At 45.1% G+C, this 26,259-nt stretch overlaps 1 protein-coding gene across 2 annotated transcripts; it reads right to left on the bottom strand.

Annotated features, from left to right (window-relative positions):
- Positions 1-4,858: 4,858 nt before the first annotated feature.
- LOC137341496 (interleukin-8-like) lies at positions 4,859-23,632 on the bottom strand. 2 transcript variants are annotated; one of them, XM_068004734.1, is made up of 4 exons: positions 23,569-23,632; positions 10,934-11,066; positions 7,147-7,230; positions 4,859-5,221 (listed from the first exon to the last, which is right to left on the bottom strand). In XM_068004734.1, exons 1-4 carry the CDS (start codon positions 23,627-23,629, stop codon positions 5,182-5,184), a joined length of 318 nt encoding a protein of 105 aa, XP_067860835.1. In that variant the 5' UTR covers positions 23,630-23,632; the 3' UTR covers positions 4,859-5,181. The 2 variants fall into 2 exon arrangements, with proteins under 2 accessions (XP_067860835.1, XP_067860750.1); XM_068004649.1 differs by having other exon boundaries at positions 4,859-5,226.
- Positions 23,633-26,259: the final 2,627 nt, after the last annotated feature.

Raw genomic sequence — 26,259 nt, forward strand, 5'->3', positions numbered from 1 at the left:
TGAGAATTTTAAAATCAAGGTATTGACGGACTGGGAACTGATGTACGTCAGTGAGCGCAGGGCTCATGGGTGAACGGGACTTGGTGGGGTGCCGGCCAGGATAGCATTGGAATAGTTGAGACTAGAGGTAACAAAGGCATGGATGAGGGTGTCAGAGCAGACGAGCTGAGGCATGGGTGGAGATGGCCAATGTTATAGAATTGGAAGTAGGCGGTGTCGGTGATGGAGCGGATGTGGGACCGGATATTCAGCTTGGGGTCAAATAGGACGCTAAGATTTCGAATGGTCTGGTTTAGCCTCAGACAGTGACCAGGGAGAGGGATGAAGTTGGTGGCTAGGGAACGGAGCTTGTGGCGGGGATGGAAGACAATGGTTTCGGTCTTCCCAATATTGAATTGAAGGAAATTTCTGCTCATCCAATACTGGATGTCTGAACAAGCACCATGACAAATCAGAGGCAGTAGATGGGTCAAAAGAGATGGTGGTGAGGTAGAGCTGGGTGTCATCAGAGTACGTGTGGAACCTGATGTGTTTTCGGATGATATCGCCAAGGAGCAGCATGTAGATATGAAATAGAAAGAGGCCAAGGATAGATCTTTGGAGGACTCCAGAGGTAACGGTGCGGGAGTGGGAAGGGAAGCCATTGCATGTGATTCTCTGGCTACGACTAGATAGATAGAGTTGGAACCAGGCGAGGGCAGTCCTACCCACCTGGACAATGGAGGAGAGGCGTTGGAGGTCTCTGCAACCTTTGGCATGGTTGAGCACAGGTAGAGAGCGAGGACGATAAATGCTAACATAATATGAAAGGAAATAATTTCAATTTAAAAAAAAAATCAGAAGTTAAGGTAAATAAGTCATTGGGCCCTGATGGCATGTATCCACGCTGTTGAAAGAAGTCAGAGGAGATAGCAGAGGCTTTACCCACAATATTTTAATCCTCTTTGTTGGCGGTGCTGTCTTTCCAATGAGACATCAAAGATCCCACGGCAGTATTTCGAAGAAGAGCAGGGGAATTATTCCTAGTGTCTTGGCCAATCTTTATCCCTCAAAAAAATCACCAAAATAGATTAATTAGTCATTATCAAATTGCTGTTTGTGGGAGCTTGCTGGGCATGGATTGGCTGCTGCGTTTCCTACATTACAACAGTGACTAATGCTTCAAAAATACTTCATTGGCTGTAAAGTGCTTTGGGACATCCTGAGGTCGTGAAAAGTGCTATGTCTGGGTAGCATAGTGGTTATGTTACTGGACTAGTCATTCAGAGGCCTGGACTAATAATCCAGAATCAGGAGTTCAAATCCCACCACAGCAGCTGGGCAATTTAAATTTAATTAATTAAATAAAATCTGGACTAAATAAAACCTGCTGTCCTTACCTGGTCTGGCCAATATGTGACTCCAGACCTACAGCAATGTGGTTGATTCTTAGTCACCCTCTGAAATGGCCTAGCAAGCCACGCAGTTGTAGAGTCTCGCTACAGAAAATATTAAAACCAGACAGACCACCCAACATCGGGCCACTAGGCACCAGACATGACAAAGGCAAACCAAGCCTAGTTGACCCTGCAAAGTCCTCCTCACTAACATCTGGGGACTTGTGCCAAAATTGGGAGAGCTGTCCCACAGATTAGTCAAGCAACAGCTGGATATGGCCATACTCAATAATACCTTTCAGCCAACATCTCAGACTCTTCCATCACCATCCCTGGGTATGTCCTGTCCCACCAGCAGGGCAGACCCATCAGAGGTGGTGGTACAGTGGTATTCAGTCAGGAGAGAGTAGCTCTGGGAGTCTTCAACATTGACTCCGGACCCCAAGAAATCTCATGGCATCGGGTAAAACAAGGGCAAGGAAACCTTCTTTTGATTATCACCTAACGCTCTCCCTCAGCTGATGAATCAGTCCTCCTCCATGTTAGGAACATAGGAACAGGAGTAGGCCATTCAGCCCCTCGTGCCTCCTCTGCCATTTGATAAGATCATGGCTGATCTGTGGTCTAACTTCATATACCTGCCTTTGGCTCCTATCCCTTAATACCTTTGGTTGCCAAAAGGCTATCTATCTCAGATTTAACAATTGAGCTCGTATCAATTACTGTTTGCGGAAGAGAATTCCAAACTTCTACCATCCTTTGAGTGTAGAAATGTTGAGCACCACTTGGAGAAAGCACTGAGGATAACAAGGGCACAGAATGTATTCTGGGAGGGGAACTTCAATGTCTATCACCAAGAGTGGCTCGTTAGCGCCACTGCTGGCCGAGTCCTGAAGCACGTAGCTGCCAGACTGGGCCTGCGCCAGGTAATGAACGAGCCAACATGAGGGAAAAATCTACTTGACCTCATCCTCACCAATGTAGCTGTCGCAGATGCATCTGTCTGTGACAGTAGTGGTAGGAGTGATGACTGCACAGTCCTTGTGGCGACGAAGTCCCGTCATCACCCTGAGGACACCATCCAACGTGTTGTGTGGCATTATCGCCGTGCTAAATGGGATAGATTCAGAACAGATCTAGCATCTCAAAACTGTGCATCTATGAGGCACTGTGGACCATCAGCAGCAGCAGAATTGTATTCCAGCACAATCTGCAACCTCATGGCCCAGCATATTCCTCACTCTACCATTACCAAAAAGCCAGGGGATCAACCCTGGTTCAATGAGGAGTGTAGCAGAGCATGCCAGGAGCAGCACCAGGTGTACCTAAAAATGAGGTGCCAACTGTGAAGTTACAACACAGGACTACATGTATGCTAAACAGTAGAAGTTACATGCTATAGACAGAGCTAAGCGACTCCACAACCAACAGATCAGATCAAAGCTCTGCAGTCCTGCCACATCCAGTTGTGAAAGTTGTTTAATTGTCTACCCCAAACAGGAGGAGGAGGCTCCATGAACATCCCCATCTCAATGCTGGCAGAGTCCAGCACATGACTGCAAAAGACAAGGCTGAAGTATTTGCAACCATCTTCAGCCAGAAGTGCTGAGTGGATGATCCATCTCAGCCTCCTCCCCACCATCACAGAAGCCAGTCTTCAGTCAATTTGATTCACTCCACGTGATATCAAGAAACGGCTCAGTGCACTGGATATAGCAAGGGCTAAGGGCCCTGACAACATTCCGGCTGCAGTGCTGAAGACTTATGCTCCAGAATTAGATGCGCCTCCAGCCAAGCTGTTCCAGTACAGCTACAACACTGATATCTACCTGTCAATGTGGAAAATTGCCCAGGTATGTCCCCATCCGTCTACTCTCAATCATCAGTAAAGTGATGGAAGGTGTCATCGACAGTGCTATCAAATGGCACTTGCTCACTGTTGCTCAGTTTGGGTTCCACCAGAACCACTCTGCTCCAGACCTCATTACAGCCTTGGTCCAAACATGGACAAAAGAGCTGAATTCCAGAGGTGAGGTGAGAGTGACTGCCCTTGACATCAAGGCAGCATTTGACCGAGTGTGGCATCAAGGAGCCCTAGTAAAATTGAATTCAATGGGAATCGGGGAAAACTGTCCTGTGGCTGGAGTCATACCAAGCACAAAGGAAGATGGTAGTGGTTGTTGGAGGCCAATCATCTCAGCCCCAGGACATTGCTGCAGGAGTTCCTCAGGCCAGTGTCCTAGGCCCAACCGTCTTCAGCTGCTTCATCAGTGACCTTCCCTCCATCATAAGGTCAGAATTGAGGATGTTTGCTGATGATTGCACAGTGTTCAGTTCCATTCGCAACCCCTCGGATAATGAAGCAGTCGGTGTCCGCAAGCAGCAAGACCTGGACAACGTCCGGGCTTGGGCTGATAAGTGGCAAGTAACATTGTCTAACCACCTCCCCTTGACATTCAATGGCATTACCATCGCCGAATCCCCCACCATCAACATCCTGGTGGTCACCATTGACCAGAAACTTAACTGGACCAGCCACATAAATACTGTGGCTCCAAGAGCAGGTCAGAGGCTGGGTATTCTGCAGCGAGTGACTCACCTCCTGACTCTCCAAAGCCTTTCCACCATCTACAAGGCACAAGTCAGGAGTGTGATGGAATACTCTCCACTTGCCTGGATGAGTGCAGCTCCAACAACACTCAAGAAGCTCGACACCATCCAGGACAAAGCATGCCGCTTGATTGGCACCCCATCCACTACCCTAAACATTCACTCCCTTCACCACCGGCACACTGTGGCTGCAGTGTGTACCATCCACAGGATGCACTGTAGCAACTCGCCATGGCTTCTTCGACAGCACCTCCCAAACCCACGACCTCTACCACCTAGAAGGACATGGGCAGCAGGCACATGGGCACACCACTGCATGCACGTTCCCCTCCACGTCACACACCATCCCGACTTGGAAATATATCGCCATTCCCTCATCGTCGCTGGGTCAAAATCCTGGAACTCCCTTCCTAACAGCACTGTGGGAGAACCTTCACCACACGGACTGCAGTGGTTCACGAAGGCAGCTCACCACCACCTTCTCAAGGGCAACTAGGGATGGGTAATAAATGCTGGCCTTGCTAGTGATGCCTACATCCCATGAACGAATAAAAAAAATGTAAATGCAAATCTGTCTTCTTTATTATGCAAATTGTACCATTGGATTGGTGAGTAATCAATGTAATGTCCTTGGGAGAGAAGGACAAATCGGATGATTATAGATCAGCATACTTCCGTTGAGCATAACTTTGGCAGCAGCACAATCTTTGAAAATTTACTCTGCAACGTCTAAGCAAGTGATGTAAAATATATTATAGACCTGGAATTCATACAGCCGAATATTCAGCCGATTTTCAAAAAGCAATATAAAACATTGTTTCAAACAATTTATACATGTAACTGTAATGAGAAGAATTATTTCTTTGGATGTTTGTGGACAGTAGAAAAATGAAATTAAAATCCCTTTATTTGTTACACTTTGTCAATTTGTTGCCTCAAAAATATTTTGACATATTAAATCTTGCACCCCAGAAACTTTTATGAAAGTATTTTAAAAGACCATTAGCACTTGTAAAAAGGGGTTATGTAGATCTCTGAATGCTATGATGTTGACTAGATTGTGAGCAAGTGAAATACGGTGGTCGAAAACAACTGTATTGTTATGGTTCAGACTGTTGCAGTGCAGCTTAAAAAGCAAAAGCTTGACTCAGTGAGCAGTGGACTTTTCTCTAGTGTTGGGTCACTTTGCATTCATTCACTCGTTGATTCCTTTGTGATGACTCCATGAGTTTCTTCTGTTCTAGGAAATACAAAAGCAAATATGGAGTATTTTTGATGCTGTAGATAGAAAATTCACGTGATTTTAAACCATAAACCACTCACATTTATTGAAGTCTGCTGATTAAGCAATTCTATTTTATATAAGAATGAAAAAGATACAAATGTATTCTGTTAGAAGATGAATGATTGAGCAAGTTCTAAGTTAATATAGAAACAAGAATGAGAGTGCAGTAGATGTGGTCTATGTGGATTTTCAGAAGGCATTCAATAAGGTGTCTTACAGGAGGCATTTTACAAAAACTCAGCCATATGGTATAAGAAGAAATGTAGCAGCATGGATAGAAAGCCAGTGATGGACAGGAAACAAAGGATTAGGGTCAATTAATATTGTTCAGATTGGAGAAGGGTTAGAAGTGTTGTATGCCTGTGGTCAGTGCTGGATTCGGTTTTATTCTTGGTAAACATAGATGATGTGGATTTGAGCACAGGGCGCATGATTTCAAAATTTGCTGATGACATGGAAGTAAGGGTTTGGCAAACAGTGCAGAGGACTGTAAAAGACTTCAGGAAGACAGAGGTTAGAGGAACAGATTGTCAGGTGACATGCAGTTTAATGTGATGTAATACATTCTGGGATGAGGTAATATACTCAGTGGATAGATCCAGTTGGTTAAGTATTAACCTACTGGATCTATCCACTGGTTAGATGCAGTGGATATTACTGCATCTAACCAGTGCAGTTATAGATGTGAACAAAGAGGAAACCAATGGAACCAAATACTTAATTTTCTGAAAGTGAGTGCGGGTAGATTAATTCATAAAAATGCCAATAGTAATTTGGATTTTATATATAATGGCATAGAGTACAAGAGTAAAGAAACAATAAATTTATAAAAGCTAATGAATGGGCTTTATGAATGCATGCAGTTTTGGGCACAAGTTATAGAAAGACACTAAAACCGCAGAGAGCCGACACTGTGAGGCTGCCAAGGATGGGAAACTGTAGTTATACTTGAAATAGTGCAGATATTTCCACTGGAGCAGAGAAAGCTGAGATTTAAGAGGTTTTCAAAATTATGAGGCGGTTTGATAGGGTGAATAAGGACAGACTTACCCCTGGTTGAGGAGTCAGCAACAAGGGTCATCAATTTACTTGGAGCACTGTTGGAGCATTGAATGCTTTGCCATGGAAAGTGTTTGAGTGTGAGACCGTGGCATGTTTTAAGGGAAGATTGAATAAATATTTGAAGCATAGAAAGATGCAAAGCTATGGGTAGAGATCTGAGCAGAGAGGTTTATTTTGGTTTGCTCTGGCAAAAAGCTAGCACAGCCACAATGGGCTGAACAGCATCTTTCTCTGCTGTAAACTTGCGTGGAACTGCACAGCACCACACGAGTGAGGCATAAGTGAAACTGCTGTTGTCCCTCATACTTAGATAGAGTTGAAGCTTGTAGATTGTGCACACATTACACAATCTGTGCATTGAAGCTGTATTTTCAGTGTACATTGTAGGCACTAGCACTTGGCATGGGATGCACTGTGTCTCAGAGGCTCCGTTTAATGATGGAGCCTCTCATTTATCAACAAGTTACTCTTTGTAGTGTGTGTGTGTATTCACTCGAACTTGACTTTGTACCAATAATACCCAACTGTTGAATTATTCATAGACAAATACACCAATAAGTATAGAGAGTATTGAAATAAATCACATTAGACTAAAATAATTTTAGCACTCAAATTTTAGCCTGGTGTGTCAGTGATTATGGCTATTTATCAGCCTTAATTGGAAACATGCACACATGTCTGTCTCTCTATCTCGAACTAGGGCTGATATTGCAGTCCAATAATATCCAGGTCTGCTGAGTTATTCATGTCCAAATTATTCATTTGCACACCACATGTCCACTTGTCAGTAGGTAGGTAGAATGAATCTTTTACCGTTTTTTGAAGAAGGAAACCACTCTCTTGACCCATTGAGTTTCGGGATTTACGCAGACATTTTTCCCATCCTTCAAGGTAATTCTGTAACACATAAGAAGAAATTCTTCTAGTTAGAACATTAAAGATAAAATGTATAAGTCCCTGCACACCTCCTGCTGGTGCATTCACCATCCTAGTGTAAATGGGTAGAGGTGCAGCAACTGTGCTCACGGTACCAAGGATGTCTGTGCAGGCCCAGAGTCGGCCAGCAGTGGATAATTGATTTTAGTCCCTTTGGTACATTGATTTGAGAAGGTGCTGCATTTATATACAGTGAATATCAACAGGTAGGGACTCCAAAAAGTGCCTTTTTCAGCACAAAATCATGTTGTACAATGATGTTTAAAAACTGAAATTCTCAGAAAAATTCTTTGTGACTGCAAAAAGCTTTGTAATCCTAAAGCTGGTTCTTGGTTACCCTAGAAAAGAATAACTGAAAAGTTCAAAGACATTAAAAGAGTCTGGAAATCCCAGCAGTTATGGAGGGATTGTGCCCGCTGGTGAACTCCAAGGCTGAGTCTGCTGAAGTTCGGGGGAGAGGCCACAAGGAGCAATACTTTGGTTGTTTGGGAGTGTATTCATGGTATCCCCCTGCTAAAGATGACAAAACTGCTGGTGGAAGCTTGCAGGTGGGGGCGAGGGGTGGTGGTGTGGTGTTCCCCTTCATTTTTTGAGCTTAGGGGCATAATTCCTGCCTAGGATCCCCAGGTGGGTCCCAGCAAGGTGTCTGGGAGAATTGGACCGAGGCCGCTTATAAATCTTTAAAATAAAATTGCATCCCCTCATCTTCTGGGGTCTGGGGCCAGGTCCCGATTCTAGCTAGTTTAGCAAGTGGGCCCCATTTCTGCCAAATGATAGGGAGGTGTGCTTGGTGAGACCAGGCTGATGCTACACCAAGTTCTGACTGAGGCCCAGGATGCAGGACCTCGACTTATAGAATCATAGAAAATAGGAGGAAGAGTAGGCCATTTGGCCCTTCGGGCCTGCTCCGCCATTCAAAATGATTATGGCTGATCATCTAACTCAGTGCCCTGTTCCTGCTTTTTCCTCATATCCCTTGATCCCTTTAGCATTAAGAAATATATCTATCTTCATCTTGAATATATTTAATGACTTGGCCTCCACTGCCTTCTGTGGTAGAGAATCCCACAGGTTCACCACCCTTTAAGTGAAGAAATTTCTCCTCATCTCGGTTCTAAATGGCATACCCCGTATCCTGAGACTGTGACCCCTGGCTATGGATTCCCCATCCATCGGGAACATCCTCCCTGCATCTAGTCTGTCTAGTCCTGTTAGAATTTTATATGTTTCGATGAGATCACCTCTCATTCTTCTAAACTCTAATGAATATAGGCCTAGTCGACCCAATCTCCTCATACGTCAGTCCTGCCATCCCAGGAATCAGTCTGGTAAACCTTTGTTGCACTCACTCCATGGCAAGGACATCCTTCCTCAGATAAGGAGACTAATACTGCACACAATACTCCAGATGTGGTCTCACCAAGGCTCTGTACAACTGCAGTAAGACATCCCTGTTCCTGTACTCAAATCCTCTTGCAATGAACGCCAACATACCATTCGCCTTCCTAACTGCTTGCTGCACCTGAATGCTCGCTTTCAGCGACTGGTGTACAAGGACACCCAGGTCTCGTTGCACCTCCCCTTTTCCTAATCTATCACCATTCAGATAATAATCTGCCTTTCTGTTTTTACAACCAAAGTGGATAACCTCACATTTATCCACGTTATCCTGCTTCTGCCATGTTCTTGCCCACTCACCCAACTTGTCTAAATCACATTGGAGCCTCTTTGCATCCTCATCACAGCTCACATTCCAACCCAGCTTTGTGTCGTCTGCAAACTTGGAAATGTTACATTTAGTTCCCTCTTCCAAATCATTGATATATATTGTGAATAGCTGGTCCCCAAGCACTAATCCCTGCGGTACCCCACTAGTCACTGCCTGCCACCCAGAAAAAGACCTGTTTATTCCTACTCTCTGTTTCCTGTCTGTCAACCAATTCTCAATCCATGCCAGTATATTCCCCTCAATCCCATGTGCTTTAATTTTGCACACTAACTTCTTGTGTGGGAGCTTATCAAAAGCCTTCTAAAAATCCAAGTACACCACATCCACTGGTTCTCCCCTATCTATTCTACTAGTTACAGCCTCAAAAAACCCCAGTAGATTTGTTAAGCATGATTTCCCTTTCATAAACTCATGCTGACTTTGTCCAATCCTGTTCATGCCTTCCAAGTGTTCTGTTATCACATCCTTTATAATAGACTCTAGCATTTTCCCCACTACTGATGATGGGCTAACTGGTCTGTAATTCCCTGTTTTTTCCCTCCCTCCTTTTTTAAATAGTGGGGTTACATTTGCCACCCTCCAATCTGTAGGAACTGTACCAGAGTCTATAGAATTTTGGAAGATGACCACTAATGCATCCACTATTTTCAGGGCCACTTCCTTTAGTACTCTGGGATTTAGATTATCAGGCCCTGGGGATTTGTCAGCCTTTAGCCCCATTAATTTCTCTAGCACTATTTTTTTACTAATAATGATTTCCTTCAGTTCCTCCCTCTCACTAGACCCTTGGTTTCCTAACATTTCTGGGAGGTTATTTGTGTCCTCCTTGTGAAGACCGAACCAAAGTATGGTTTTAATTGTTCTGCCATTTCTTTGTTCCCCATTATAATTTCCCCCATTTCTGACTGTAAGGGACCTACATTTGTCTTCACTAATCTTTTTCTCTTGACATATTTATAGAAGCTTTTACAGTCAGTTTTTATGTTCCCTGCTACTTTACTCTCATCATCTATTTTTCCCCTCTTAATCAATCTCATTGTTCTCCTTTGCTGAATTCTAAACTGCTCCCAATCCTCAGGCTTGCTGCTTTTTCTGGCAATTTTATATGTCTCCTCTTTGGATCTAATACTATCCCTAATTTCTTTTGTAAGCCACGGTTGAGCCACCTTTCCTGTTTTATTTTTGCGCCAGACAGGAATGAATAATTGTTGTAATTCCTGCACACGTTCTTTAAATATTAGCCATTGCCTATCCACCGTCATCCCTTTTAGTAAAGTTTCCCAATCTATCCTAGCCAACTCACACCTCATACTTTCGTAATTTCCTTTATTTAGGTCCTCATCCACAGTCCTGTACCCTCTTACATCAATGGCATTGTAGGGGTAGGTGGAGGCTATTCTTGAAGCTCTGCACTACTCAAAAAAATCCGAATCCGTGCTATCCAGATACCTATTCTGGTTGTCTGCCTCCTGATCAATATCGAGTGCAATCATTTGAGCCGGGACACTTTGCTGGTCAAGTTATCTGCCATTTGTTTGTTTTCTGCATTGGGCATTTGATCTATTGCCTATATGGGTCTTTGTGAAGTTTGCAGCCATTCCGATGGACTCTGACCAATTTACAGTGGGAGTCCACTGGAACTGCAAAGGAATTTTGGCCTCAGCCTGTCCACAGTGACCGCTTTAGGTGCCAACAATAGATGTGTGATTCAAATTTGACACATATTAAAAGACCAGCAGTCCATTGAAAACTGTGGGAGATTTGTCCCCAATATAGTCAGTATTTCCTGGTTCTACTGTATGTACATGAACAAAAACCTAATTTTCTTCAACTTTTTAATCTTAAAAGTTTTAATTTTTTTGACATGGGAAAATTAAATGGCTACTTGAGGCTTACTGCTGGAGTTTAGGAGGCAGAATTTGCTTTAATACTTACACAATTTCTACTTTTCTGCAGTAGGAGCCTCGAGGAAATGTGCGGACACGTTGATATTTTCTTGGATGAATGAATTTAGCGATGACTTTCACACATTTGCATCTTGAGTTTGTTATGGTTCCTATACATAGCCCTGTAGTGAAAGAGGAAGAATTGCATGAGAAGATACAAGAACAAGAAGTGCTCACGATGGTAAAGAAACTTGGAAATATGTGAGTTACATAGACAACAATACATAGCTTCATGTAGAATACCCTCTTATGTAGTCAGCATTTATATTTTATACTACTAGCAGACTTCCTGAGGCTTTGCCCTAGTGAGTTGGAAGTTTTATTTGCATAGGGATGTTATGCCCAAGTAGGAATGCAAGGGTCAGTGATTTAACAGCATTGGAAATTGGTCCAGGTCTGGCAGTGCTGGAATCTGGTTCCAAGGTTGAGTGGTACAGATGCCTGGTACACTGGGAATGTAGTCTAGGGGTTTGTGAGCACTGAAAGGGGTTGGGGTCTGGGAGTGGGTCAAGGGAAGTTCTGGGGTCCAGGATCATTGAGGAGCAATGCCTGGGAGCATTTGGGGCCAGTTTCTGTTACTACTGAGAGATTGCTGGGATCCGACAGTATTGCGGGGAGGATATAGAAGCCTTATAGAGTATTGGAGTCAAGAAAATACAACCTAAACTAGCCTTCACCTCTTTTAGACCATTAGGCACCATCTTCTTACCATATTCCTGCTTGCCAGCTCATAACTCAACCCATCCGCAGATTTATTTGCTTATTTCATTGTCTACTAGTTGATTTTATGCATACATTTCCATAAACAAACAAGAATTGCCTCCAATGCTCAACGCATCATTGTTTATGCAGCTTCCAAATTTTTATTGTAAGAAAAAATTAAGCTTAAGCACCAAAAGTAATTCAAAACAAAAGAGTTTTTTAACTGAATTCGCAGCCAAAATCAACAGGGGAGAGGCTTGCTGTCATGGACGTGGATAGCAGCCAATGAAGAATCCAATAATGCTAACTTATCTTCCAGCTGGGTTTAAATCCCTTGGCAAAAATAAACTGAAATACTCTTCAACTTTTCCACTGAGAAAAAGAATACATACTGAATAAACAATCTTTGTTTGCTTCCTAACTATCGATAACATAAAAACACCAGTGTTAATCACGGGTGTGGACTAACTGAAGGATAATAGAAAAGGAGTAGTTAATATTTTAAACATGAAACGTTCCTGAAATAAAGCTTTGAAAAAGCAAAGAAACTCAAATCCTCAAAATTTCGACATCAACTCAGAAACCTAGTGAGGCATGCTGGAACATTCTACAAATTGTGCATGCTCTGAAAACACAGATTGCATGTTGCACTTGCTCAGAATGCGCAGAGCTGGTTGATAACTCTCCAATTGTTCTGAAGAAAAAGTACCCAGTTGAAGCTCAGACTTTTGAGATAGCTCGAGGTTTTGAAATAAAAGCTTGATGGACGGCATTAAAAGAGAGAAAAAACATTTCAATGGATAAATTTGATTGTTATTATGGAATATGCAATTTTGGAAACTAGAAATCTTAGTTACTCAATACAAGATTGTCATGTGGGGCTAACAACAAGGCCGCTGACTTAGTGACTGAATAAGACAAATTCCATTTTTATTAAATGTTATTCTGGGATTTTTACCAGTGATTTGTGGATTGAATTCAATGTCTTTGTCCATTATTCTGTGAAAATATTAACGAGTGCCCTTTATTTTGTGCATTCCTTTGTCCATGTATTTGATTTTTATTCCTTACTATTTTAAAGCTGAGAATACACAGCAACATGATATGCAAGATGTACCAGTTAAAGTAGATATTTGGGCCCCAAAATACCTCGGGTTAGAAAGGGTGGGAAGCCTAATTTCTGCCTAGGGACACTGGAACATTGGGGTGGAGCCTGGTTACTGGTTGGGAGGCATGGGTGGATCTTCTGCCTCATTTCTCCCCCCTCCCCCTTATCAGTGGAGTTCTTGGGGCTTCCATGGGAATTCTGCCCATTATGTGCTCAGTAGGCCTCAGCAGAACTCGTACGAAGCAAGAGCTGACACAAATCCTGTTAAGGCCTTTAAGAATGCTCCAAATCTTTACTAGATTAAGTTGAAGGAATCAATGACTTCAGTCTGCAGGGATAAAGGCTCCACTGAGAGCTCAAGAATCTTGTGTGCCATTTCTTTTCAGCCCAGAAAGGCCTGACGATTACTTACATGGAGCAGTTTTGATAAGATGTATTAGGACAAGAGCCTGCCCTAGTCATGCAAATGACCTTATTTTTGGGAAGGGGACTCTGGATGGGTATCTCTTTGGTTCTATTTTTTTGTGACTCTCAGCTATTACTAATTAGAATGTTTACATTTTCTATCCATAAAACATGTGGAAATTAGAGCTTTCCTGTTTGCTTTCAAAATTCAAGTTACTTTTGTTTTCTTAATACACTTTCAGAAGTTGACAAAACACAATCAGAAACTACACCAGTAGTTTGTCATTTTTTTCTCCCTCCTCTTTCTCTTATTATCGCTCTCACTCACATACAGTTTCTCTTTTTTAAAAAAAAACTCAACTAAACTTGCCCTGAATAAAACTTTTTGAAATCTGTTCTCTTGATTTTCTTAATATAATTTTGAAAAAAAAGCTTGACAGAACCGTCTGGAAACTGAAGGAAATATTCTAGCAGTTCAGCTAATTAAATGACTGATGTATCCGAGGAAATCCCTCTCACGTCTGGGTTCTCCCTGCCACCCCTCACGCGCTCCCCTCCAGCCCTTACGTTCTCCCCGCCAGCCCTCGCATTCTCCCCGCCAGCCCTCGCACTCTCCCCGTCACCCCTCGCACTCTCCCCGCCAGCCCTCGCGCTCTCCCCGCCAGCCCTCGCGTTCTCCCCGCCAGCCCTCGCGCTCTCCCCGCCAGCCCTCGCGCTCTCCCCGCCAGCCCTCGCGCTCTCCCCGCCAGCCCTCGCACTCTCCCCGCCAGCCCTCGCACTCTCCCCGTCACCCCTCGCGCTCTCCCCGCCACCCCTCGCGCTCTCCCCGCCACCCCTCCACGCTCCCCGCCACCCCTCGCACTCTCCCCGTCACCCCTCCGCACTCTCCCCGCCACCCCTCGCACTCTCCCCGTCACCCCTCCGCACTCTCCCCGTCACCCCTCCGCACTCTCCCCGCCAGCCCTCGCACTCTCCCCGCCAGCCCTCGCACTCTCCCCGTCACCCCTCGCACTCTCCCCGTCACCCCTCCGCTCTCCCCGTCACCCCTCGCACTCTCCCCGCCAGCCCTCGCGCTCTCCCCGTCACCCCTCGCGCTCTCCCCGTCACCCCTCGCGCTCTCCCCGCCAGCCCTCGCACTCTCCCCGCCAGCCCTCGCACTCTCCCCGCCAGCCCTCGCACTCTCCCCGTCACCCCTCGCACTCTCCCCGTCACCCCTCCACGCTCCCCGTCACCCCTCGCGCTCTCCCCGCCAGCCCTCGCGCTCTCCCCGCCAGCCCTCGCGCTCTCCCCGCCAGCCCTCGCGCTCTCCCCGCCAGCCCTCCGCTCTCCCCGTCACCCCTCGCGCTCTCCCCGTCACCCCTCGCGCTCTCCCCGTCACCCCTCGCGCTCTCCCCGTCACCCCTCGCGCTCTCCCCGTCACCCCTCGCGCTCTCCCCGTCACCCCTCGCGCTCTCCCAGTCACCCCTCGCGCTCTCCCCGTCACCCCTCGCGCTCTCCCCGTCACCCCTCGCGCTCTCCCCGTCACCCCTCGCGCTCTCCCCGTCACCCCTCGCGCTCTCCCCGTCACTCCTCGCGCTCTCCCCGTCAGCCCTCGCGCTCTCCCCGTCAGCCCTCGCGCTCTCCCCGTCAGCCCTCGCGCTCTCCCCGTCAGCCCTCGCGCTCTCCCCGTCAGCCCTCGCGCTCTCCCCGTCACCCCTCGCGCTCTCCCCGTCACCCCTCGCGCTCTCCCCGCCACCCCTCGCGCTCTCCCCGCCACCCCTCGCACTCTCCCCGCCACCCCTCGCGCTCTCCCCGCCACCCCTCGCGCTCTCCCCGCCACCCCTCGCGCTCTCCCCGCCACCCCTCGCACTCTCCCCGCCACCCCTCGCACGCTCCCCGTCACCCCGCCGTGCTCCCCGCCACCCCTCGCGCGCTCCCCGCCACCGCTCGCACTCTTCCCACCATCCTTTGAGCTCTCGCACTCTCTCTCTTGAAAACAGAGGTTGGTAAAGACAGAGAGTGAACCTCTAATGGCGTGAATTGTTAACAGAGTGAGGACTTTCAGCTGGGAATTTGGTGAGTGTAGTAAGTGTGTTTTATATTTATCAAACTAAAATTTAACTTACTATAAACTTAGTTACTAACTTTAAAAAGCTGCAACTCAGTGGCAGTTAATAGTTAATGGATAATCAGCTGTAAGTAGGTTCCCGATTAGGTATTCATCGTTGTGGCTGGAAGTTGACTAACCAATTGTAACTAGGGTATGTCAGAAAGGTATATAGTACAAGGATCTTTGCAAATGCACAGAGGTTGGTAAAGACAGAGAGTGAACCTCTAACGGAGTGAATTGCTAACAGAGTGGGGACTTTCAGCTGGGAATTTGGTGAGTGTTCAAATTAGGTGCAGAGAGTGTAGAAGGTGCTAAGTGATTTAAACCAAGGGACTATAAACTAATCTGTCAACTTTTAAAACTTAAATTAAAAAATACATACATTTTTTAAAAAAGGCTAAGTAGTTACTAATTATTTTGAAATCAAGCTAGATCCATTTACTAAATATAATCTAGATCTCAAGTGATTCTATTAGTCCTAGAAATGGCAGTACAGGCTGTGTGTTGGGACTTTAATATGTGGGAGTTTGTGGACAGCAAGTCTGTCCTGGATTCCCACATCTGCAGTAAATGTCTCTGGCTTGAGACCCTCCGGCTCAGAGTCTTTGAGCTGGAGTGCAAGTTAGCGACACTCTGACATATAAGCGAGGGGGAGGTAGAGCAGGAGGTCCCGCAGACACTGGTCCTATCCAACAGGTACGAGGTACTTGATAGCTGTGAGGATAAGGATTAAGGTTGCAGAGAGGATGCCCAGAATGCTCACCATGGCACCGTGGATTATGATGCAGTCCAAGAGGGGGGAGGAGCAGAATAGAAAGGTTGCCATCATAGAGGATTCTATAATCGAGGGATAGATAGCGTCCTCCGCAGTCGCGACCGAGAGTCCAGGAGGGTGTGTTGCCTATCTGGTGCAAGGGTAAAGGACATCTTGTATCAACTGGAGAGGAACTTGGAAAGGGAGGGGGAGGATCCAGTTGTCATGGTCCATGTCGGCACCAATGGCATAGGGAAGAACAAGGAGGAGGTCCTGCTAGGGGAATATCAGAAGTTAGGAACTAAATTAAAAAGCAGGATATCATGGGTGGTAATCTCGGGTCTACTACCCGAGCCACATGTTAATTGGCATAGGGATAGGCAGATCAGAAAGGTGAATGCGTGGCTGAAAGAGTGGTGTGGGAAGGAGGGGTTCCATTTCATGGGACACTGGCACCAGTACTTGGACAGGAAGGAGCTGTACAGTTGTGACGGGCTCCACCTGAACTGGAGTGGGACCAGAGTCCTAGCGGAAAGGATAAATAGGACAGTGGATAAAGCTTTAAACTAGCAAGATGTGGGGTGGGATCTGGTAGCAATAACACAAGGTTAAAGATAAAAGAAACAGGAGATGAGTGTAAAGGTCAGACCAGGGTAAGGAATAAAGATAACATAAATGGTCAAGGATGAAGTACAGTTATAAAACAGAAGTATAAAAGGACTGTTAATTATTTTACTTTATTTTTAACTATTAAAGATGAATTAAACTGTACAACAATGTACAGAGTGTCCAAAATAAAATGGGGGAACTGGAGACAATAATCCGTAGCAAGGAACCAGATGTCGTAGGAATAACTGAAACATGGCTTCATAAAGAACAGGACTGGCAATTAAATATTGCAGGTTATAACATAATCAAAAAGGATAGGGAAGGAGGATGGAGTAACTGTACTAATTAGGGATAACATAACGGCAGAAGAAAGGGACATAACTAACAAAAGGATAGAAGCAGAATCCATATGGATTGAAATAAAAGATAAGAAGGGATCAATCACGCTAATAGGGGTATACTACAGACCACCTAATAGTGGAAGGAGGTGGAGGAAGAAATATGTAAGCAAATATGTGAAATGAGTAAAGGACATAGAATAATAATCATGGGAGATTTTAACTATCCCCAAATAAACTGGCAAAAAAAGATAGGTAAAGGGGTACAGGGTTTAGAGTTTTTACAATGTGTGCAGGACTCCTTTCTCATCCAGTATTTAAAAGTCCTAAGAAGAGAGAACACACTGCTGGATCTAGTAATGGGAAATGAACCAGAACAGATAAGAGAAGTAAGTGCATGGGAACATCCAGGCAATAGTGATCACAACATAATAAGGTTTTGAAGATCGAGAAGAGCATAAGTAAGACAAAGACCAAAGTAATAAATTGGAAAAAAGCTGATTTTCAGGGGATGAGAATGGAATTCGGGAAAATTAATTGGAAAAATTTACTGACAAACAAAGAAATAGAACAGCGGTGCGAAACATTTAAAATGATGATCAATAGAGTTCAGGAGAAATATATCCCATTAAAAAGCAAGAACAAACTAGCCAGTAATGATACACCGTGGATGAATTAAGAAGTAAGGGCAAAATTGAAATTGAAGAAAAAGGCATACACTAAGTACATAGACAACAAAGGAGAGGATGACAAAAGGGATTATGAAAAGGTTAGGCAAGAAGTTTTAAAAAAGAAATAATTAGGAAGGCAAAGAGAAACTATGAAATTAAATTATCAAGGAATATAAAAGGAAATGGTAAAGTATTCTATAGACACATAAATAACAAAAGAGCAATCAGGATAGGGATAGGGCCACTAAGGGATACACATGATAAACTTGAAGGTAATGACAGTGAAATGGCTGAAATATTAAATAATTACTTTGCCTCAGTCTTTACCAGAGAGACTAACATGATGGGCATGACATTAGAAGAAGAGATCAAAAAAAATAAAGACATTTAAGATAGAAAGGGGGAGATAATTGATAAACTAATCAAACTTAGAGAGGATAAACCCCTTTTCCGGATGGATTGCACCCCGCATATTCAAAGAAGTTAGGGAGCAGATAGCAGAGGCACTATTACGTATATATCAACATTCATTAGAAAAGGGAATCATGCCAAAGGACTGGAGGACAGCTAATGTGATTCCTATATTTTAAAAGGTAGATAGAACCAATCCAGGGAACTATAGAACAATTAGCTTAACGTCAGTGGTAGGAAAGATAATGGAATCCTTACTTAAAGATGTAATAGGAAAACATCTAGAAACAGAAAATATAATAAAGAATAGTCAGCACGGAATTCAAAAGGGAAGATCATGCTTGACCAACCTTACTGAATTCTTTGAAGAAGTAACAGAAAGGGTAGACGGGTAAAGTAGTAGATGAAATAAATTTGGATTTTCAAAAGGCCTTCGATAAGGTACCACATTGTAAACTCATGGCTAAGATCAGAGCATGTGGAGTCAGGGGACAAGTAGCAGAATGGATAGCATTTGACAGTTGACCTCACTCACCTTGACCATTCGTGTCAAAGCATTGAACTTCTTCCTGCACTGCATCCATGTTTGTGGAGCTGTGCGCCTGGCATTGACTTCGTCCACCGCTGCCTCTCACTGCCTTTTGGGCATATGTCCGACATCCAAGATGGCGTCTTGGATGCGCACGCACGTTTCCTGTGTGACGTGCGCCAGACGCCATCTTGGTATAGGAGTTAGCGCAGGCGCAGATAATGAACGCTGGTATCGTGTAAAGTAGGGAGAAAATTGCTTCAATCAGTGTGCAACGCTGATTTAATGTGATTGACATCATTTTGGGACTTAACGCTCAACTAATGCACAATCTTAACACTGACCATCTGAACGTGTCTTAGAGTGACTGGAGGGCCTCCCACCAGTGCTATTTAAAGGGTCCATGCAGGATTTACAGTTAATGGCTGGATTATTGCTTCTGGCTGCCGAGACATTTCTAACTGTTTTTGGAGGTCTCCTAGACTTGAATACTAGGTTGCGGGGACATAGCCTAACATTTAGAGCCAGGACGTGCAGGAGTGAAGTTAGGAAATGCTTCTACACGCAAAGATGGGAGACGTTTGGAACGCTCTTCTACAGACGGCAGTTGATGCTAGCTCACTTGTGAATGTTAACTCTGAGATTGATAGATTTCTGTGAACCAAGGGTATTAGGGGATATGGGGCTAAGACGGGTATATGGAGTTTGGTCACAGGTCCACCATGATCTCATTGAATGGCGGAACAGGCTCGAGGGGCTAAATGCCACTGCCACTTGCTGCCTCTTGATATGTGCCACCTTCTGCAAGAAAGCGGGATGTGTGTCTGGGTGATGTGCCTGTCATGGTCGAATAGCTGCCAGTGTGTGTGGCCTGCGAGTTGTGGTGGGCGGCTTGAAACAGTGGTAATGTGTAAGGGTGAGAGGAAGCATCTGATTGGAAGAGTTGAGTACTGGTGGAAAGAGTTTATTGGTATGTGGGGGATGGGGGGTGTAGTGCATGGTGCAGTTGGTAGGAGACACCACTTGACAGTTGACCTCACTCACCTTGACCACTCACGTCAAAGCAATGAACTTCTTCCTGCACTGCATCCATGTTCATGATGCTGTGCGCCTGGGATTGAATTCGTCCCCTGCTGCCTCCCACTGCCTTTTGAGTATATGTCTGGAGGGCCTCTTGCCCTCCCCTGTGGACACAGGATGTCCCTCCTTCTGTCCATCTCTTGCACCCAACGTCTCTAGTGCATCAGCCGAGAACTTTGGTGCATGCACTCTCTCAGGCCTGGTACCAACTCAGATCAGCAGATTGGTGAGGTCTGGTATGCAGATTGGAGGATGTGGGATTTAGTAGTGCGCAACCTTTATTCAATGTTTTAATATAACTCACCAGTGGGTAAAATAGGGATGGGACCTGCATCTGCATTTTACGTGTGCGATGTCTGATCTCTGTTCAGACTCCATGCAGACAGTAGACTGCTATTTTCAGCAAATAACGGGTACCAGCTACCTTTAAGAGATTTCTAAGAAACATCCTCCCTTTAAGAGATTGAGCTCCCTCTGGTGGTGAAAAGTGTGAATGGCATCGATTCTACGTGGGCCTGGAAAGGATCGTTGATTGCAGGTAAGTGCTCCGGTGGGTCCAAACTTGCGTCCTGCCTGCGCAGCGGCCATTGGGCGCGGGTTAATAGCAGATCACGCTACCCGTGTCCAAAAACAGCCCCTATTGAATTTTTTCCCTCATCCTCCCTTTAAGAGATTTGGGCTCCCCCTGCTGACGGAAAGTGCACATGTCCTTGAATCCTCATGTCAGGTCTGGTTTTTAATGCTGCTGTCAGGTAAGTACTCAGGCCGGATGAATGTCTCGTCCTGCCTGCTCAGGAAGCAACAGGCGTGGGTTAGTGGCGCTACCCGTGCCTGGTTTCCAGCCTAATCGATTAAAACCCCTAAGAGTCTAAACGGGATAGAGGAGCAAAGGGATCTGGGGATACAGATACATAAATCACTAAAAGTAGCAACGCGGGTTAATAAAAAAGGCAAACCAAGCACTAGGGTTCATTTCCAGAGGGATGGAATTAAAAAGCAGAGAAGTTATGTTAAACTTGTATAGAACCTTGCTTGGGCCACATTTGGAGCACTGTAAACAGTTCTGGTCTCCATATTATAAAAAGGATATAGAGGCACTGGAGAAGTTGCAAAAAAGATTTACTAGGATGATACCAGAACTGAGAGGATATACTTATCAGGAAAATTGAACAGGCTGTGGCTCTTTTCTCTAGAAAGGAGAAGGCTGAGGAGTGACCTGATAGAGGTCTTTAAGATAATAAAAGGGTTTGATAGGGTAGACATAGAGAAGAAGTTTCCACTTGTGGGGGAGACCAGAACTAGGGGCCATAAATATAAGATAGTCACTGATAAATTCAATAAGGAATTCAGGAGAAACTTCTTTACCCAGAGAGCGGAAACTCGCTACGACAAGGAGTAGTTGAGGCAACGAGTACAGATGCATTTAAGGAGAAGCTGGCAGATAAACACATGATGGAGAAAGGATTGGAAGGATATGCTGATAGGTTTAGATGAAGTAGAGAGGGAGGAGGCTCGTGTGCAGCATAAACACCGGCATGGACCTGTTGGGCCGAATGGCCTGTTTCTGTGCTGTACACTTTATGTAATTCTCGCTCTCGCTCTCGCCCTCCCCTCCACTTCTCAATCAATTCGACACGGAGTCAGCTGAGTGTGATTAGAAACAATTTCCATTTGCCACTGAAGTGATTTCATCGACATCAAATAAGCACATTGTTAGAAAATAGGCATTTAACAGCAAACGAGAAGTCACAGACATTAAATAATCTGCTTTACAATTTTTTCTATGCTCCCTGCATGTTGAGGTACAAAATACAATGTCGTGAGAAAAATTAGTGGAAATTATAATACCTTTCAGAGACCGAAACAACCTAGCAGCTGTATAATTATTGAGAAGGCAGACTTTTCTAATAGGTTAGAGGGTTGGTTTATATAATGAGAATCAAAAACCGCAAACGTAAGAAAATGTTATATTTCCATCTTTTGCTTTCACCAAGTATCGCTCCAGTAGGACTTATTGGCCCCGATTTTCCCTCTCCCAGACCCCACCGTTAGGTCCATTTTTGCAATCTTGACTGAACCTAGCTTGTTTTCTGGGTTCAGCTGCATTAAATATTTTGTGAGAGTACTGAGCAGGACTGGTGCCTGAGGGTTGATGCTTACTCAATGTGAGTGCTGGAAAATTGAGTGGTGAAATTGAGACCTGCTGGTTACTGGTACATACAACAAAAATGAAATGGTCTCCTTCTTTGCTGGAGGTCTGAAGATGTTACTGGCAACCCCTGTACAGATCTGAAGGGGCTGCTGACAGGCATTTTGTGAGACCCACTTTCTCTGAACATTGCCTAATATCTGCCAGAGAAGAGGAGAGACACAGAAAACGACATGGGAGACATCACTCTGGCACCATTTTACATAAAATGTAAATACCCATGCCTGTTTCAGGCAGATCTTCTTGTGCATGTTGGCCATAACCCAGGAATTGTGTGTCAAGCACAAAGGAGACATCTTCATCCATTTTCCCTCTGCCTAAAGCTCGAGAAGCAGGTGCCCATGGAGCATTAAGCCAAAAAGTTGTTCTTTTATACAGCTCTATAGAGCTCCCTTCCTTAGTCATTTGACAGTACAGGATTTCCCTTCTCTAAGTTAATCGTTTCTCCACTGTTTTTGTTTTTGTGTTCTGTCTCAGTTGCACATAAATAAGAGGTTCAACTGCCCTCAACCATCAGAATATATCACAAAATAAACAAGCAAAGCAAAATTCAAAAGGTAAAGTTTCACTTGCGGCACATGTAAGAGTTATGGTCTGCCTACAATGAAACTGAAACATGCATTTTGGGCACACAAGAGCCTTTATGTTGTACCGCAACAACATGCCTGTCTATTAAGGATGAGTAAAACAGTCCTCAGGCTAGGTTATCAAATTTATTTGACCCAAAGTGATATTAAGTCATCCAACTCAAACCCTGATCTCAATCACTGAAATGCCTGTGAAAATCAAGAATGCAATTGAATTTTCCCTAGATCAAAGAAGAAATGAAACACAAATAAACTGGTCAATTTAGGTTGTATTGGCTTCATCCCCAAACATTTATTGCACAGGTTCCTTCTCTACCTTTGAAATCTGAAAACTGCAAAGATTTGCTATGAAAATCTTCAGGATCTGAGGCTACATCGGCACTACAGCACAGAAACAGGCCATTCGGCCCAACTGGTCAATGTCAGCATTTATGCACCTCCGATGAGCCTCCTCCGTCCCTACTTTGTCCAACCTATCAGGATATGCTTCTGTTCTATTCTCCCTCATGTGCTTATCCAGCTTCCCTTTAAATGCTCTTTGCCTCAACTATTCCTTGTGTAGGGTGTACTACATTCTTATCACTCTTTGGGTAAAGAAGTTTCTCCTGAATTCCCTGTTGGATTTATTAGCAACTATTTTATATTTATGACCACTAATTTTGGACTGCCCACAAGTGGAAACATTTTCTCAACATCTACCCTAACAAATCCTATCATTATCTTAAAGACCTTTATCAGGTCACACCTCTAGAGAAAAAAGCCCCAGCCTATTCAGCCTTTCTTGATAAGGATATCCCCTCAGTTCTGGTATCATCCTTGTGAATCTTTTTTGCATCCTCTCAAATGTCGCTACATTCTTTCTATAGTATGGAGACCAGAACTGTGCGGTCAGTGTGGTCTAACCAAGGTTCTATACAAGTTTAACATAACTTTGCTTTTCAAATCTATCCCACTAGAAATGAACCCTAGTGCTTGATTTGCCTTTTTTATGGCCTTATTAACCTGCGTCGCTACTTTTAGTGATTTGTGTATCTGTAAATGATTGAGGAGAATAGAATACGTTTCTATTATTTGAAGTTGCCACCTCTACTAACTTTATAATTAAAAAAAAACATGGATTAAGAGACCTTACCATGAGTGGCCAAGCAGATGACAATTGTAGCCAACAGCAAAAACATTATTTGGATCTTCATTGTTGAGTGTGTCTGGGTCTTTTCTAATTTTCAGTTACAGCAATTAGAAGCCTTCAGTGTGTGTTAGTTTGGCACATTCGAGTCTTGTATTTATTAGGGAGATTTGGGGAAGTTAAAAAGGTATGCTGTCATAGCTGCGTCAAAACATTCAAATGACAATGCTATATTCATTGGTGGTGAATAATTTTTTTTTTATTCGTTCATGGGATGTGGGCGTTGCTGGCGAGGCCGGCATTTATTGCCCAATCCTAATTGCCCTTGAGAAGGTGGTGGTGAGCTGCCTTCTTGAACCACTGCAGTCCGTGTGGTGAAGGTTCTCCCATAGTGCTGTTAGGAAGGGAGTTCCAGGATTTTGACCCAGCGACGATGAAGGAACGGCAATATATTTCCAAGTCGGGCTGGTGTGTGACTTGGAGGGGAACGTGCAGGTGGTGTCGTTCCCATGTGCCTGCTGCTCTTGTCCTTCTAGGTGGTAGAGGTCACGGGTTTGGGAGGTGCTGTTGAAGAAGCCTTGGCGAGTTGCTGCAGTGCATCCTGTAGATGGTACACACTGCAGCCACAGTGCGCTGGTGGTGAAGAGAGTGAATGTTTAGGGTGGTGGATGGGGTGCCAATCAAGCGGGCTGCTTTGTCCTGGATGGTGTCGAGCTTCTTGAGTGTTGTTGGAGCTGCACTCATCCAGGCAAGTGGAGAGTATTCCATCACACTCCTGACTTGTGCCTTCTGGATGGTGGAAAGGCTTTGGGGAGTCAGGAGGTGAGTCACTCGCCGCAGAATACCCAGCCTCTGACCTGCTCTCGTAGCCACAGTATTTATATGGCTGGTCCAGTTAAGTTTCTGGTCAATGGTGACCCCCAGGATGTTGATGGTGGGGGATTCGGCGATGGTAATGCCATTGAATGTCAAGGGGAGGTGGTTAGACTCTCTCTTGTTGGAGATGGTCATTGCCTGGCACTTATCTGGCGTGAATGTTACTTGCCACTTATGAGCCCAAGCCTGGATGTTGTCCAGGTCTTGCTGCATGCGGGCACGGACTGCTTCATTATTTGAAGGGTTGCGAATGGAACTGAACGCTGTGCAATCATCAGCGAACATCCCCATTTCTGACCTTATGATGGAGGGAAGGTCATTGATGAAGCAGCTGAAGATGGTTGGGCCTAGGACACTGCCCTGAGGAACTCCTGCAGCAATGTCCTGGGGCTGAGATGATTGGCCTCCAACAACCACTACCATCTTCCTTTGTGCTAGGTATGACTCCAGACACTGGAGAGTTTTCCCCCTGATTCCCATTGACTTCAATTTTACAAGGGCTCCTTGGTGCCACACTCGGTCAAATGCTGCCTTGATGTCAAGGGCAGTCACTCTCACCTCACCTCTGGAATTGAGCTCTTTTGTCCATATTTGGACCAAGGCTGTAATGAGATCTGGAGCGGAGTGGTCCTGGCGGAACCCAAACTGAGCATCGGTGAGCAGGTTATTGGTGAGTAAGTGCCGCTTGATAACACTGTTGATGACACCTTCCATCACTTTGCTGATGATTGAGAGTAGACTGATGGGGCAGTAATTGGCCGGATTGGATTTCTCCTGCTTTTTGTGGACAGGACATACCTGGGCAATTTTCCACATTGTTGGGTCGATGCCAGTGTTGTAGCTGTACTGGAACAGCTAGGCTAGAGGCACAGCTAGTTCTGGAGCACAAGTCTTCAGCACTACAGCTAGGATGTTGTTGGGGCCCATAGCCGTTGCTGTATCCAGTGCACTCAGCTGTTTCTTGATATCACGTGGAATGAATCGAATTGGCTGAAGACTGGCTTCTGTGATGGTGGGGATATCGGGAGGAGGCCGAGATGCATCATCCACTCGGCACTTCTGGCTGAAGATGGTTGCAAATGCTTCAGCCTTGTCTTTTGCACTCACGTGTTGGACTCCGTCATCATTGAGGATGGGGATGTTTGCAGAGCCTCCTCCTCCTGTTAGTTGTTTAATTGTCCACCACCATTCACGATTGGATGTGGCAGGACTGCAGAACTTTGATCTGATCCGTTGGTTGTGGAATCGCTTAGCTCTGTCTGTGGCATGTTGCTTCCGCTGTTTAGCATGCATGTAGCCCTGAGGTGTAGCTTCACCAGGTTGGCACCTCATTTTTAGGTACGCCTGGTGCTGCTCCTGGCATGCTCTTCTACACTCCTCATTGAACCAGGGTTGATCCCCTGGCTTGTTGGTAATGGTAGAGTGAGGAATATGCCAGGCCATGAGGTTACAGATTGTGCTGGAATACAATTCTGCTGCTGTTGATGGCCCACAGCGCCTTATGGATGCCCAGTTTTGAGCTGCAAGACCTGTTCTGAATCTATCCCATTTAGCACGGTGGTAGTGCCACACAACACGTTGGATGGTGTCCTCCACGAGGACTGTGAGGTGGTCACTCCTACCAATACCGTCATGGACAGATGCATTTGCGACAGGTAGATTGGTGAGGACGAGGTCAATTAAGTTTTTCCCTCGTGCTGGTTCGCTCACCACCTGCCGCAGGCCCAGTCTGGCAGCCATGTCCTTCAGGACTCAGTCAGTAGTGGTGGTACCGAGCCACTTCTTGGTGATGGACATTGAAGTAAGTCCCCCACCCAGAGT

Source organism: Heptranchias perlo, chromosome 1 (genome assembly GCF_035084215.1).
Source record: "Heptranchias perlo isolate sHepPer1 chromosome 1, sHepPer1.hap1, whole genome shotgun sequence".
Lineage (NCBI taxonomy): Eukaryota > Metazoa > Chordata > Chondrichthyes > Hexanchiformes > Hexanchidae > Heptranchias > Heptranchias perlo.

Bases quoted from the DNA above. Each gene is read 5' to 3' on its own strand.
- LOC137341496 (XM_068004649.1), bottom strand. From the start codon at position 23,629: ATGAAGATCCAAATAATGTTTTTGCTGTTGGCTACAATTGTCATCTGC. The intron at 7,231-10,933 runs GTAAGTATTAAA...TATGTGTTACAG, and splicing joins TGCAGAAAAGTAGAAATTGT to AATTACCTTGAAGGATGGGA. The intron at 5,227-7,146 runs GTAAAAGATTCA...TGTATTTCCTAG, and splicing joins GTTTCCTTCTTCAAAAAACG to AACAGAAGAAACTCATGGAG.